Raw genomic sequence first — 14870 nt, forward strand, 5'->3', positions numbered from 1 at the left:
CCTTCTGGAGTTCTCAACATCCTCAGACATTCAGGCTCCCTGAGCAAACATACTACAACAAAATACTTTTTGCCGGAGCCCGGCTAAATTATAGATCTAATTTTTCCTAAAATAAATATGCATGAAAGAAAGCTTCCTTTTGAACATAGAATTTGCAGAGATCTGAAAAATGTCTTTTGCACTACATTACAGTTTTTTCTAACTGCTTACACACGTTTTCAAAACTATGTCTCCTTTTTTCAAAACTCTACACACAATTCCCAAAACTGCACACACAAAATGCAAAATGCCTCACATCTCCTTCAAAATGAAACACTGCATTCAAAATGCCATAAACACATCTCAAAATGAAGCATTTGCATCAAATGGCAAACACTTTTTTCATAATAGTAAATTTTTGGATATACCATGTACACACTGTTGTGTAAAATCTAAAGCTCTTTTGTCTTTCATAGGCATTTACAATGTTCTAGAGTGAAAATAATCTGCTGAAAGTGGTTGAAAAGTGCACTGTAAAAAACAATGCAATGTTACAGTAAAACAGAAAATATTTATTGGACAAAACATCACGTTTGTAAGAGTAGCACAGCGTTGTATACAGTAGCATGAAACAAAAAAACTAAACTACAAACATATGTAAACCAAAGGTATCATTTGTAGAATAAAGAATATGTGTGTGTGTGTGTGTGTGTTGTGTGTGTTTGTGCGTGCTTGTGTGTCGTGGCGGGATGGTAAGGGGTGGGGGGGGTAATTGTATGCACAAACAAAGTCTGATTGATTTGTAATGCTGAAATAGTCATTAGATAGTTGCATGCAAAATGGACACCATTGTAAAGCTACTCACGATGGGCTTTTCTCATTGGTCAATCCGTGGTTGATCACATGATGAATACATAAGTGTGACCCTGATCTCATCAGAGATGGCTCTCCTTCCTCTTCTTCCCTCCTCCTCCTCCTCGTTGTCGTCCCCTGTCTGTCCCTCCTACTCCCCTTGCTCTCTGTCTATGTTGGCATCCATTGTTCAAAACAGGTAATCTGACCTTTGACCTCTGTAAAGGGCTATACTAGAGCAGTGATTGGTTAGTGTTTAGTTATGACATAATGTGTTTGCACATGTGAGGAGTGTGTGTGTGCCCTGGTAAATAAGTGTAGCATTTTGATTGGTTGTGTTTAGAAAAGGAAAGCAAGTCACTTCCTGTTAGATTTTTGTATCTTGTATCTTTTGTAGCTTATGGTTTTGGAGATTTGCTGTGTAATTTTGCACTTTGAGTGAGAGGTTTCAAAAATCGTGTGACATGAAAAGATTTTGTGTGTAAGCAGTTGAAAAAAACTGTAATAAGACTACAAAAAGGGCAAAGTAGCATGATGTTATCAGCTTTTATATATTGAAATCCTCACATTAGACATCATAAAATACTTTCTCCTGTAAGCGTCTTAATTTCACAGAGGACCAAAGCTAATAATCGTGTTAATCAATCATGTGTCAGCGACAAGCCCCATCCTAATGAGATAAGATTGTCATAGACATGCCTCTCCAGAATTACAGTATATGAAATGAATCTGTCAAGAGTTATAAATTAAGGCCAAACCCAGGTCTGCAAATAATGTCACATACACTGGAGCTCCAGCTCACTATTCACAGCCCTGCATCAGGACTGAACCTGAACAAGTTCCCCTTTTGTATCCATGCAATCTATTGGGTCCTTAAAATAGTCAGACATTTTAGGAAATATGCTTATTTGCTTTCTTGCCAAGAGTTAATTGGAAGATCAATACCACCTTCATGCCGGTACGCTGAGCATAAGGCGGCAGCCAGGAGACTGTTAGCTGGGATTGGCATAAAGACTAGCACGGGACAACACCTAGCCTGGCTCTGTCCCCAGGTTAGGAAATGTACCTACCAGCCAGCAACTCTAAAGCTAATTAACATGTATATCTCATTTGTTCAATCTGTATAAAAACTGAAGTGTAAAAACGTCAGGTTGTAGTTTTACGGGGGCTATTTCTTGACTTTCCCTTCCTCTCTACCGGGCTGATGTGTGGTGAGCGTCTGGCGTCGTAAGGCTGCCGTGCATAACCCAGGTGGGTGCTACACATTGGTGGTGGTAGGACGTACTTTTACACTTCAGTTTCTGTAAGGATTAAACAAATGTTTATATAATATATTAATTAGTGAACTTGTGAGGTGCTGCTAGGCAGATAAAAAAAGCTAAGCTAACTGGCTATTGACTGTAGCTTTATATTTAGTGTACAGAATAGATATGAGAGGTATTGAACTTGTGGCAAGAAAGCAAATAATCATATTTCCCAAAATGTCAACAGCTAAATAAAATATCGGAGAACTCAATCAACTGATCAAATAAAGGTACAAAGTAAAATAAAGATGTCTCAAGTGTTGGGATTTCTGATAGATTACAGTAAGCTGAAAGAGAACGAGAAAAAGGGAGAGAGGTGAGAACCAAAGGGTGGCTTTACAACACTCAGCGGGCCCCCTGGCACAATTGTCTGGAGACCTGCCAACTGCTCACATTCCTCCCTTTCTTTTGGGACTCAGAGGTCTGGGGTGGCACAGAGTGGCTGGGCCAGACTGGCATCAGGGTCACAGTAAATCTGCAGGGAGAGGGTAAGAAAGGAAAAAGGGTCAACAACAATAACACAGGTGAGAAAGAGGCAAGAGAGAGAGAGCGAGAGAGAACAGAAGTAGGAGGCAAAACAGCTCACCCCTCCCTTGCCCTCATAGTCTCCTCCCGTGTGCAATAGACTGGAGGGAGGTGCTCAGCTAGGAACAGGGAGAGAGACACCAACTCTGAGGAAGAGGACGCACACACAATATGAGAGACATGGGAGTCTGATCAGAGTTGGAATGGGTCATTCTGTACTGTAGTTTGATTTGAAGACCTGTTACTGGAGGGAAACAGAGGGGCTGGACACAGGAGACGGACACAGGAATTCCAGGTCACAAGGGCTCCTGTGGCAGAGCACAGGCTTGCCTGGGCTGGTATTCCAACCTCTACCCTCACGGTCATGAGTGTGACAGACATAGAGTAGGACCAGGGAGGGAATAATTATATTAAGAAAAGGAGAGTGGTAAGTTAAATATTAGGGCAACTAAGAGGCTAGTGTTTTACTTCAGGGGTCTGACCTGACCCCATCAGAATGGGATCCTCTGTTGAGTTTGCCTGTTTGCTGCTGGTGGTTTCCAATCTGGGAAAGAACCACTTGGTGTCTGGAGGTTGTGCAGGGAAATGCTGCCGGAGCAGAGACTTGAGCTGTCTGAACACTGACTGGAGGATGGACCGCGTGTATGGAACATGCTACTGCGACATGGGCTGCATCAGGACCAAGGACTGCTGCTTCGACTACTTCACAGAGTGCCCAGGTGAGGGATGAATGGTGGGGCCGCTCTGTGTGAATAAATCACTAGTGGAGGTACTGTTTGTTTTCGTTGCACACACCCTAACTATATGATACCAGTGGGAGATAACCTGTTACATGATATAACCCAAGCTCTTGCTAAAGATAGATTATCTGGAGAAGAAAGATTATTTGCAGTACCTGAGCTGCTTATCACATACTGTATCTCTGATGACACAGAGCTGGCAGGAGTGGATATGTTCCAAATTCATCCAAGGCATGCAAAATTGTTTGTGCACATTTATCTCCTCCTTCTAACTTGTGCAGTGCACCTCAAGTGATGTCAACACTATTATTTTTCTTCTCCAGCATGTGTCATGGTCGCTACATCACAAAAAGGCAATAATCAGTTCACTAAATAACCCAGGCAGCTCGAGGGTCTAACCCATAGACTGTAAAAGGTCTAACCTCATTTCAGTGGACTGGCCCACATAATGGAATTAGTACAAATATTTGAAGAATGTGATTCTGTCAAGTAGTTGTAGCAATTACAGTTCCAGTCAAACAATCTGAGCGTACCTAATACTAATGTGTTACAGGCCGGTGGTGACTAAATTTGCATGCTTAATGCATCAAAGCTTGAAAATAACTAAAACGGAAAATCACAGGACTTGATGATTGAATGGGTTGCTCACTTGGCATGCTCTCAAACCGCAGGGAACACTAATTCTACAAGTCACAATCAATGCTTCATTGATCTAAGGTTATTTAGCTCCATTGCAATTTCACAAGGAAAATTCTTATTATGCAGTCTGCCAGAACACTGCAAGGTTCTACTGTTGCTGTGACTCAGAAGTGTCACCTCTGCACACACGGTGAACTTAAGAAATCAAGTGGTTAAGTCCAACATCTGTGAGTTTCAAAGCAGTTTGATTGTTTGCTACCACAGAGGATATCCTGTAATAATCTTTCTCCCACAATACGGGTGAAAACATCCAGCTCAGGACTGTGCTGTGAGCGACTGGAGCTTTTGGAGCGGCTGTGCCAAGCCCTGCCGGCCTTCAGTGCGAGTCCGTGTCCGTCACATTGAGCAACAGCCCAGTAACAGCGGAGAGCCCTGTCCCAGCCTGGAGCAACAAGCCGGCTGCAGGGAGTACAGAGACCACCAGGGCCGCCACTGTGGACTCAACTCAGGTATACAAATATATATTTCCCTTGTTTTTATGCATTTTTACTTGGCACCTTAAATGGGATAAACCTGAACTTACCAATAGAAACACTGAATTGTTTTCTCTTATCAGGCCCTGCGTTTATCACCAGCATGGAGTTTGGCAAGGGAAGGCCCAAGCATGACAACTATGGAAACCCCCTAGAGCCGGGGTAGGTTTCACATCATGTTCCTATGAAGCCTCCCTAACAGCACACCACCTCAGGCATCTTTAAATTCAAGGGTTGAAAAGTTCATGTATGCTGCCAGGAGTTGACTTCAATTTAACATTAAACTGTGATAACCAAACTATTTTGAAAAAAGAAAAAGATAACAGCCCAACTTTGCCTCCACCTGCGTGAGCGACCAGTAGGCTAGGTGTTTGCTCACCTGGACGTCTGTCTACAAACCATTAAATATGGCAAATGACCGCAACCCTTTGAAATTGAATACTCATCCTTTAATTAGGACTGTCACATGAAAAGCACATGCACAAAAGGTAGGTGAGTTATTGTGCGCACCCATTGGCTGAATTGTTATTCCCATTTTATAAAGGGTGTGTCCATACAACATTGACTGGTAAAGCAAAAATCCTCCTATTGTGTACATTTGCTTTAGTCCTCTATCTTGATTCATTGGTCCTAATATCACAGGAATGACTGTGACCTTCGTGACCCTGCTCCTACTCCCCTCAGGTTCTGTGTGGAATTCACACTGGAGTCCCGGACGCCCCACTGTACAGTGGAGAACCGGCCACACACACACTGGATGCGCTACATAACAGAAGGCTTTAAAGTGTGTGTGGTGTGTGAACCTCCTGCCATGCGAAACAATAGCGGCAGCTGCCAAGGAGACGGTCTGGAATCAGAGAAGTATGAAGTTATGTTTATATGTGTGTTCTCCCAGGTTCGTACAAACCTGGATTACTGACAATGATTTGATTAAACAGCATCTTACATTTCATTTTTTCCCCCTAATTTTGCAATTTTTTTAAATCCCAAATGTAACATTTAGAATTAAGTAAAAACAACCTACACTACACTTGTAGACGGTAAATGTGTGAATCGGTACATGTGGTGGTATGAAAACCATAAACATTAGGGGCTGTGACTGTGTTGCAGAGAAGCTTTGCTCCACTGGCAGGCGGTGGGGAACCATCAGTGCAGGGGGACATGGAAGAAGATCCAGAAAACCCAGCAGTGCAACTGTCCACCACAACACAGCTTCGTCTTTATCTGATCCAAACAAAGCACCACAGAACATCGCCTGATGTTCAGAATACCCTTTTCACAGCCAAGCTCCCCTCATCACTGAAATATTTTGTTCAGATCAGATGCTTCAATTCTGCAGGCTTTCAACACGAAGAGACTTAAGACTCGAGACTTGACGATGGTGCAATGCAAATATATCTCTAATAAATATGCTACACATTGATTTATAAGCATGTTCAAATCACTGCAATCACCATGCACATTTCCATTGTTCTGTGTAACTTTGCAGCACACGATGTGAAGACAATGTTGGAACTTAGAAGTATTTTACCTAGCACACATTGAGTACCTATCAAAGTTGATTTTGCATTTTTTTTAATGTAACAAACTTTATTCGTTTTTAAGCAATTTTCGGGCAATAATAACCTTAAATTATAACAATATTCCAAATTCTTTACATGTGTGACCTATCAAAGAGGCAATGCTAACAGCCCAGTTTATTGTTCTGTGTTGAGTGCCCTCTGGTGGTATTACTTTTCTTTTGGTGCAAACAGAGCAGCAGCAAAGCACAACACACCCACAACATGAAAGATCAACTTCAACAGTTTAGCCAATGGACGGAAAAGGGTTAAATGAGTGAGGAAGCTAATCCCTTGTTTCATTCACAGGATTGGCTACACTGTACAAGTTAGAGGGGCACACTTACAGATTTTGTAAACTATTAAATGTAGCCTATCATAGAAGGCAATGCCTGTAACCAAAAGCGAGATCTTCAGCAATTAAGCTATGGGCTGATAAGAGTTAAGTCCACATTTTAAACTCTCCGTCTTCAGCCTACTATATGTGACTTCATTAGAACTCTCCAGCGGTCTTTGAGCATGGTGCCGGTGCGTCCTTCAAAGTCATAATCCATTAATATGCGAGACCACTTCCCCTGGCCGTGGTGTTTAACTCCATCCTTGAGGTATTTGTCCAGCTGGGGTGTCCATTTCTAAACAAAGTAAAACATAAGGAATTAAAGGCAGAGTCCCGAATCGCATACTTTTTCTTTTTTACTTTTGGGACATACTACTTCATCATAACATTGCGCCTTCAACTTTGGCCCTCTTCCTCATACTGTATATGCTGTGTAAAGGATAAGCATGCTGGCTTGCATACTGCAAAATCTGACCGGATGCACTAGGATGTTCTTGTATTTTTGGCATAATGCATTTGACATACTATGTATTTGGGACAACCGAAGTCTTTTGCTGGCATACTAAATAGTGTGGTAGTATGGGTATTGGAATGCAGGGGAAAATTCAGAAAATTCAGAAATCCGAGCCCAAACCAAAGGTAGCATTTGAGTGCTTGATTTGGGATTAATTAACTGGACATGAGCTGTGTGGTTGAACTTACCTGTGGTGGTTTTCTTGTTTTTGTGATCTTCGAGGTGTCCGTTGACTTCTGAGATGTCATCTGAGATAACTCTGATGGTGGGAGGTTTTACATTCTCTTTAGCTTTTGTTCACACTCAGAAATGTGTATGAAATACAATGTGCTGGTGAATGCATTTCTACATTTGATAGAAAATTGAAAATATTGTTACATCAGATAAAAACTAAATACTTTGTGTTGTGACCAGAAACATCAAAGGCAGGGGAAAGATAAAACTTACCATTCCTGGAGATTCTTCGGAGTGAGACAAAAGCCTTCTTGCATGTATCAGGTTTCCATGCATCCGTAATTTTAGTCGACAGTAGTTTCCGTTTTGTCCTGTGTAGGTTTAATATAGTGTGATGAAATCATTTGTTACCCCACATAAGGCCAATATCTAGTGTGTGCTGAATTCCCAACTTTACCCAAACAGAGAAAGCAAAAGACACATTCTAACACTCATTTCTACTAACCTCAAACATACTGTGTTCTTCTTTTTCCTGTTAGGACATACATGTAAAGTATTTTATTTAATAAAGAACAGAAATGGATCATGTGCAATTCTCAATAAATACAACTGGGGACGTTACAGGTTATTTCCTACTTTCTATCCTCTGTTGATTCGTTGGCTTCTTCTGAGAGAGAGCTGTCCCGTGTCACCACGTCCTCCAAGCCCTCAATGTTCTGGGACTGCACCATCATTTCGGCTGCCTGATAGACGAAGAGGCAGAAGAAAAAAGCATAGACTAACATAAATAACGTAAATATTACCTTTTTTCATCCTCTTCCAAAACAATTAACTTCCAGGCTTAAGTATTGCTATAATGAGAAAGCAAAACTAATGAGGCCTGTCATTACAACACCTTTCTACTGTAAGTTTAACCTTGGTCAGCGGCCTCTATGTAAATCATTCTTAAAACTTTCACAAATAAGCAGGTCTGTTGGGCCCTGAGGAGGGCTCTGCTGTATGTAGCAGTTTGCCCTTCCAACTAATTCTGATGACAAATTGCCAATTAACTATGACTGATAATGTCACATCAGCAACTTCGGTTGGTCAAAGTGCCATTAATCAGAAGGACGAGAGCAAAGCTGAACAGGTGTGCACACAAGATCAAGGAAATGTATTGACAGCGGTTTGTTACACCTTGCTGTTAGCTGGAGCAAAACATTAGACACCTGATGTATTGGCCGATTAAATTATGTGTAACTGAAGATATTCTCCATCTCACAAACAGCTAAGCAGCAAAAAAAGTGACAAGTCTTTTCACACTTGTTTGGATCAAAGGACAGATGTTATTGAGTTAAACTCAATTATGATATGTTGGTGTGGAATTTTCAAGCATCAAAAACAGCACCACTCAAACTATATTTGTCATTCACCTCTAAAACCAAGACAGAATAATGTATTGCACAGCTATTCTCATTCCTCAGTTTTAGCCATACAAAGTTGATCCTTAATTTTACATTGGCATTAGTCGTGCAGGGCTAGCAATATATAAATGTTTACTCTCATCATGAATAGACTGAATAAATCCTACCCTGGGAAAACTATTTTCCCAAGTAACAGTCTAAGACTTGCGCTTTGCCTTTTTGCACAACCAATTTTCAAAGGTCATGTTACACTTAGTCTATGTCCTTGACGTTCCACTTCAGGGATTGTTCCGGTGCCGCAGGAAATTCCGTTGGATGCATATATGTCCGTTTCCTTCCGCTTTCTTTGTGTTGGAATAGCTAGCTAGACCATCTGTCCAATCTGAGTTTTCTCTCACACGACTATTTTGCAGCGGCTCAGTGAGCAGCTTAGCGCCGCCCATGACGATTGTGATTGGTTTAAAGAAATGCCAATAAACCAGAGCAGGTTTTTATCCCACCCCAGAATGCTGTGTGGACTAGCCAGACCCTTCTCCGCTCTGCAGCGCGTGGACGGTCTGGCAAAGCGAGACTATGTTATACTAAGATGAACAGCACTTGTCAATCATTTCCCCCACACAATTTCAGTGTCCGAATATCCTTGTCTAGTGGTGTACGACTGTACTGTTCATACACATTCAATCAAATACATACATATACATACATACATGAAATGTATCTGTGGAAACATTTTTTGAGCTCCAGTTAGAGGTGGATTGGGCCTATTGTCAGGCTTGCCTATACATTTTATGAACTAGGCTGAACTTAGAAGGGGTGACCTAGTGTCATTTTGAAAAACAGGCTGTGACCTACAATATACTGGCTCGGGTCATGTACCTTGAGTAGGTAGTCAGAGGGATTCTTCTCCAAGTAGGCATCCAAGTAAGTTTGTATTGTCTCCAGCAGGCGGCTGAAGCTGAAGCTCATGAGGAATGGGTGGTAGGTTTCCCTCCGTGTCACTATTGTCGACAACTTAACTCTCACTTTCTGTTGAATAAAGTTGTTAAGGATTAAAGTCAATCATTCTAGGCCACCAAATATTCAAGTATTGATCTTGTGCTTTTGAAAAGAAAAGAGACAGTAATGTACATACAGACCTGTGGGAATTCATTGTTATTTTCAAACCACTTCAGGACAGAGGAGGCAGAATATAGTTTGCCTTTCTCCAAGCACACAGCCACCGACTGGGAACAAGGCAAATGCATCAGGCAATCAAAATTAGGAAAAAGCATCCCTGTGTGACATAAGGACTGAAACCTGGCTTATTCCTTGAAGTGGTGATATCTGTCTATTAGCAGACTGTAGCAATCTCCAGAGTTACTTTTAAGTCATTCAATCACACCAGGACCCATTTAAAACACTGTCCGGACATTCTCCACCCCGCAAATAATGTGTGTGATTACCTGGACAAGCAAAAGAATGGTGACGGTTGTGAACAAACTTTTGTCCGCCACAGTTTGCTCTAGGTTTGACCATATTTTGGCAGCAGACATCAAAGGCATCACATGGTCGTCCTCTTCAAACAGAACATCTGGTGGAAAACAGTGTATTACATGGTTAAAAACAGACCATTATTATGATTATTTTTTTGTGTGTGGACATTCAAAGTTATGTACGGATGCAGGGTAAAGATGCAGAAGAAACAGTTTTACATCATGAATTTTAGCTTCAAGTTACTTTTTTGATATTACAGTTGTTATGGCAAAATACGTCATCAAAACATTGTCTCTATGTCTCTAACATCTAGGCATTTTTACTTGAGCCTGAATGTCAGCTGGGATCAGTTTCAACTGGTAAACATCCTCAGGCCTAGACCGTAAACTAGGCCTGCATGATTCGGGGGAAAATATGAATCACGATTTTTTAGCTTAGAATTGATATCACGATTCTCTACCACGATTTTTTTCTCACAAAGTGTAATGTTTATTGCACACATGAACCATAACAAAACAAAACAAATTGGCAGTACCAAACATAGATTTTTTTTGGCACCTATAGACCCTTTGCAAACACGTGACGACGCCATGATGGACGGCAAAATCACCGGCAATAACAAGCTAAACAGTGTAGTAGACGAGCGGAAAGTTTCATAGTTTGAAATACATAACACTAAATACATTTTATTTATGGCTTTATGACTTCTTCTATTGAACAACAAGTTGCCGTGCCGTTATCGGTCGAGGTAGGGCATCTGGTAGGTGCTCACAAAGAGCAGTATTTGGAGATGTTGGAGATAGCAGGATTGGATACCGACTCTTAATTCTTCCTCCCTCCGTTTTCACGGACCTCATTAAATCAACGAGTCTGACCGACTTCAGTCCACACGATCTGTACCACTATGTGGTAAACAGGGTATCCCCATATACTGGTGCTGATCTCAAAGCTTTTAAAAGTCTGGATGCTTCCCAGTTCTTTGTAGCTGGCTGGGTTACGGGTACGTGATGCTACGCTAACGGCGGGGGGAGGTACCTCATAATGGCAAAGATAAGACATCAATCTAGGGTTTATTTTGTATTAACTTCTATTCTTCACTTAAGTAAAGATTTATATAACACGTAGCCCATGTTTATGGAGGACATGGTCGGTCGTGGCTACCCACATACCGTTGTTCACTGGGTGTGCCAATGCAACTTTCTAATGGATGCCTGAACGCATCCCAGCTCTGGGAAGTGCAGTCATTAATTATCTATCACACATTAATCCATGCAGTAAATCACGGAGTAACCACACATAATTGTAACATCTAGCCATCTTCTTATCTGTGATTATATTCGCTGTGTAGCCTATGTTAAGATTTGACCGGTGGATATTACGACGCGACGGGCAGCAGCTAGCGAGCAGTCCAAAGCTAGCTGCAGCTAGCTTGTCAGCTAGCCGGGGTAGGAGCTCCGCAGACCCGCATTTAACTTGTTTTGTTGGCCTTTTTGAAGCTAGTTTCCGTGCCATGTCATCTTTAATTTAACCAATATTTTTTTGTATGTGTGTTAAGTTAAATGATCAAGGGAACAGCTTTCTTTTTTGGATATGTAGCTAGGTCAGTGAATAACCGGTGTTAGTTATGTGGGTCATCATCGGGTTGGACCTGTTAGCAGGAACAGCTGGTTAGCACGGCAGCTAGCTAGCTGGTTGAGGATAATTTTATTTATCACTCATTTAAAACAGAAAGGCAATACATACACATTCTTGTGTTGGTGAGGATTACTCTGCAGATTATGAATGTGAGAACACAAACGAAAACGTACGCGTTTAGCTTGCTGTCCGAAGTCATTTAAAAATTAAATCGCGAACAGGGGTGAATCGAGATCGCGATTTTATAACGATTTATCGTGCAGGCCTACTGTAAACAGACCCAAAGATTATGAAAAATAAACTAATAAAGACTTTTTTTATAGGACATTTAAAGAGTGGTTTAAAACGTTTGTATTGCATATGTGTTTATATGCAAATGACAAAGTTTGAATAACAAATTACTTTGTTCTGACCTCCCTGCAGTACTAACTTCCACTCAGAAGCACCCAAACAGTATTGCTGCACAGAGATAACGTATGCAGATGTAGAAAGATGCCTAGAGGACTAATTCAGCTTTGGACAGCGACAACTTACCCAATTGCTTTCCATGCATGACTCTTGCAAGGAAGGAACATATCATCTTTTTCTCATCATGAAGGTCTCCTTTCAGAGATGGAGTCTGAGAAATGGCTAAAGCAAAAGCACAAATAAACAAATTCACAAAACTGTTTTAGCCAGTTAGGTCTTCAGAAACATTATAAAGATATGAAGATGGTGTCTCTGTAGAAACGTTAACATTAATGTAACAAAATTAACTATTATCCTTCCTCATTACTGATATAGCAAGTTACAATGCCAGGGGTAACACGGATGATACTTTGTTCATCATGTTTTTTTTAAATGATTGATAGAGTTATACCAAAGCCCGTCTACGGAAAGCCGTTCCACTCCCTATTCAGCTCCATTGTACCTACTTTGGTTGCAGTTCCACCAGAGTTCCACTGGGGGTGATCACGGTCCAGTGCAAAATGAATGGGACTCTATGGAGCTAGACGGCTAAATTTATCTCTTTCGCCTGATTGTCGTTGAGAAATCTCAGATTTGATTGTAGTTTTTGCAAGTTCAACATGGATTATAGGTGGAAAGTTGAATGAACGAGTACTTATGCCCTTTCGATTTGTTACAGGTTGAGTCATTGTTGCCCATAACACGCTAGCATTCTGCTAATGAATGCTGATTGGTCAGTGAAGGATTGATTACGATCGGAGATCCCACTTGATGGCATCCAAAGCAGAACCAGAATGTCAGCGTGAATATTTCGGCGTGGTCTTTAAAACATTAGCAAACCTCTTTCTAGCACGTGTATCAACAGGGAGAGCCTAACCTGTCAGCTGTGTTGTCGATGCCTCGAGAGAAAAAAGAGCTTGCGGTAAAGCAGCATCTCTGGCCGTATATGTGTATGACGTCATTGACATTTTAAAAGGCTTTTTAGAACAAAAAAGCGACTTTAAAAATAATCTAACACCCTGCAGTGTGTATTTTCTTAGCCTCCCCTTTCGAATGCAACATTCAAATTACTAGACAAAAAATTATATCCTGAGAAAAGTGGATTTTGAAGGGTATAGCTCCATAGAGCCCCATTCATTCTGCACTGGCCTGTGAGCGCCCCCTATATGGAACCAGAGTGGAACTGCAACCAGTTCAGAAGCCGGAAGTAACGAGAGAGTGGAACTTCTTCCCTTATTAGAAATTCTTTGGTTATACTGTTGTAGCTATAGGAGCTCACAATTTACTATAGGCTAGGTGGATACTCGGGTCAGAAGTGCACCCAGAGTTTTAGCATGGAGGCTAGCAATTATCTTCTCATATTGATGGCTTTATATTGCCGCCTCAGCACCACCGTTCAAATTGTATTTCTACACATATTCTACATTATTTCAGCAGCAGTCTTCGTACACTCTGCTTATAGGTGCTGCTTATATAGTGCAAACTTACCGTTAACATTACAAGTTAACTGTAACGTTACGTTAATAAATAAAGTTAGCTAACGTTAACGTCATATCTTACGAGGTATGAGGTCATTTCAGCTTTGTCCATATGTGCGCGCGAGTTATTAACATAACGCTAGTTAACGACTTTAAAAACTTGTAACATTATCGCTAACTGTTTAGTTTAACCCAGATCTCTCTGGACTCGGCAGAGATGTTGCCTGGATACTTTAAATAAGTAGTTTACGTTAGCTAGCTAATGGTTTGTTAGCTTTGAATAACTTACCCTGGAAAGTCAAAAGTGCTTCATTGAATTCATCAAATTTGCCTTCCTTGAAACGTCGACACAGACTTACAAACATAAAGTCCAACATCCACCCAGTAGCAACAGCGGTAACATGGGAAAAACGGACACTTCCATCTATATAACTAGCAACTGTAGCAGTTTTATTGTTAATTTCAGGCTCCATGTTTATATTCTCGGTTTTGGTCAGAGATCCTCTGTTAGATTTCTTCTTTGGAAGGTGTTTGACGATTTCCGCGCGCTTTAGTTTGCTAACGTGTCCTCGCTTGGCGGTCTGTAGCGCCATTCTGCGTTTGGGAGGAGTAACTACAGCTGTTTCCATCCAATTAAACAAAAAAAATTAATAAAGTAAATTTAATTTTCTTCTTTTTTGGTTGGACTATGTCAGAGCCATGACTCTTAAATGTATGGTATTTTTTATTTTATTGGGCTGCATTACAGTGAACGGTGTGTATGTAAACACAGGGAATAAAGTCTTGGCACATTTTAGGGATTTGAGCTGAAAATACTGCCACAGAATGACGCTTGTTCAAGTTTTAAAACTTTTGATATGTTATCAACATGGGTAGGTGATGATGTCTGTGCTCATTTTACTTAAAAATGCCCTTGGTATGTAGGCTTAAAACTGTAAAAGATTTAAGAGATCTACACAAAAAAGGAAATAAATGTCAGACATTCCAGATAGCACCTTTTAGGCATTGTTTTTTTATAAGGTGCTTACAGTTTACAATACACCTGAGACAAGTTTTGGATATGAGGAAAAAATAATGCAAACATCCTCACCCATTATGTATTTACACTTATGTAATATACAGTTATTATAATTCTGTGTGACACAATGGATGTAATAGATACTGCTATTCTATATAATACAGTGATAATAAGTCAACACATTACTATAATGCATAACTTTCTTTGAGTTTTTTTTTTTTTTTACGTTAAAGACGTTACATGCCAGAGCTTCTGGTTTG

At 40.7% G+C, this 14870-nt stretch overlaps 2 protein-coding genes across 3 annotated transcripts; one reads left to right on the forward strand and one right to left on the reverse strand.

Moving 5' to 3' along the window:
* The first annotated feature begins 2756 nt into the window (after positions 1-2756).
* On the forward strand, positions 2757-5995 carry sbspon (somatomedin B and thrombospondin type 1 domain containing). Of its 2 annotated transcripts, none has more exons than XM_078280260.1 (5): positions 2757-3379; positions 4354-4548; positions 4656-4734; positions 5257-5433; positions 5663-5995. In XM_078280260.1, the coding sequence occupies exons 1-5, from the start codon at positions 3157-3159 to the stop codon at positions 5829-5831; spliced, it is 843 nt and encodes a 280-aa protein (XP_078136386.1). In that variant the 5' UTR covers positions 2757-3156; the 3' UTR covers positions 5832-5995. The 2 variants fall into 2 exon arrangements, with proteins under 2 accessions (XP_078136386.1, XP_078136387.1); XM_078280261.1 differs by having other exon boundaries at positions 2759-3379; positions 5683-5995.
* Positions 5996-6097: 102 nt separating this feature from the next.
* On the reverse strand, positions 6098-14128 carry terf1 (telomeric repeat binding factor (NIMA-interacting) 1). Its single transcript, XM_078280259.1, has 10 exons — positions 13882-14128; positions 12202-12297; positions 10002-10129; positions 9696-9782; positions 9436-9585; positions 7793-7899; positions 7662-7688; positions 7430-7527; positions 7171-7241; positions 6098-6763 (listed from the first exon to the last, which is right to left on the reverse strand). Exons 1-10 carry the CDS (start codon positions 14063-14065, stop codon positions 6602-6604), a joined length of 1110 nt encoding a protein of 369 aa, XP_078136385.1. The 5' UTR covers positions 14066-14128; the 3' UTR covers positions 6098-6601.
* Positions 14129-14870: the final 742 nt, after the last annotated feature.

Source organism: Sander vitreus, chromosome 22 (genome assembly GCF_031162955.1).
Source record: "Sander vitreus isolate 19-12246 chromosome 22, sanVit1, whole genome shotgun sequence".
Taxonomy (NCBI): Eukaryota; Metazoa; Chordata; class Actinopteri; order Perciformes; family Percidae; genus Sander; species Sander vitreus.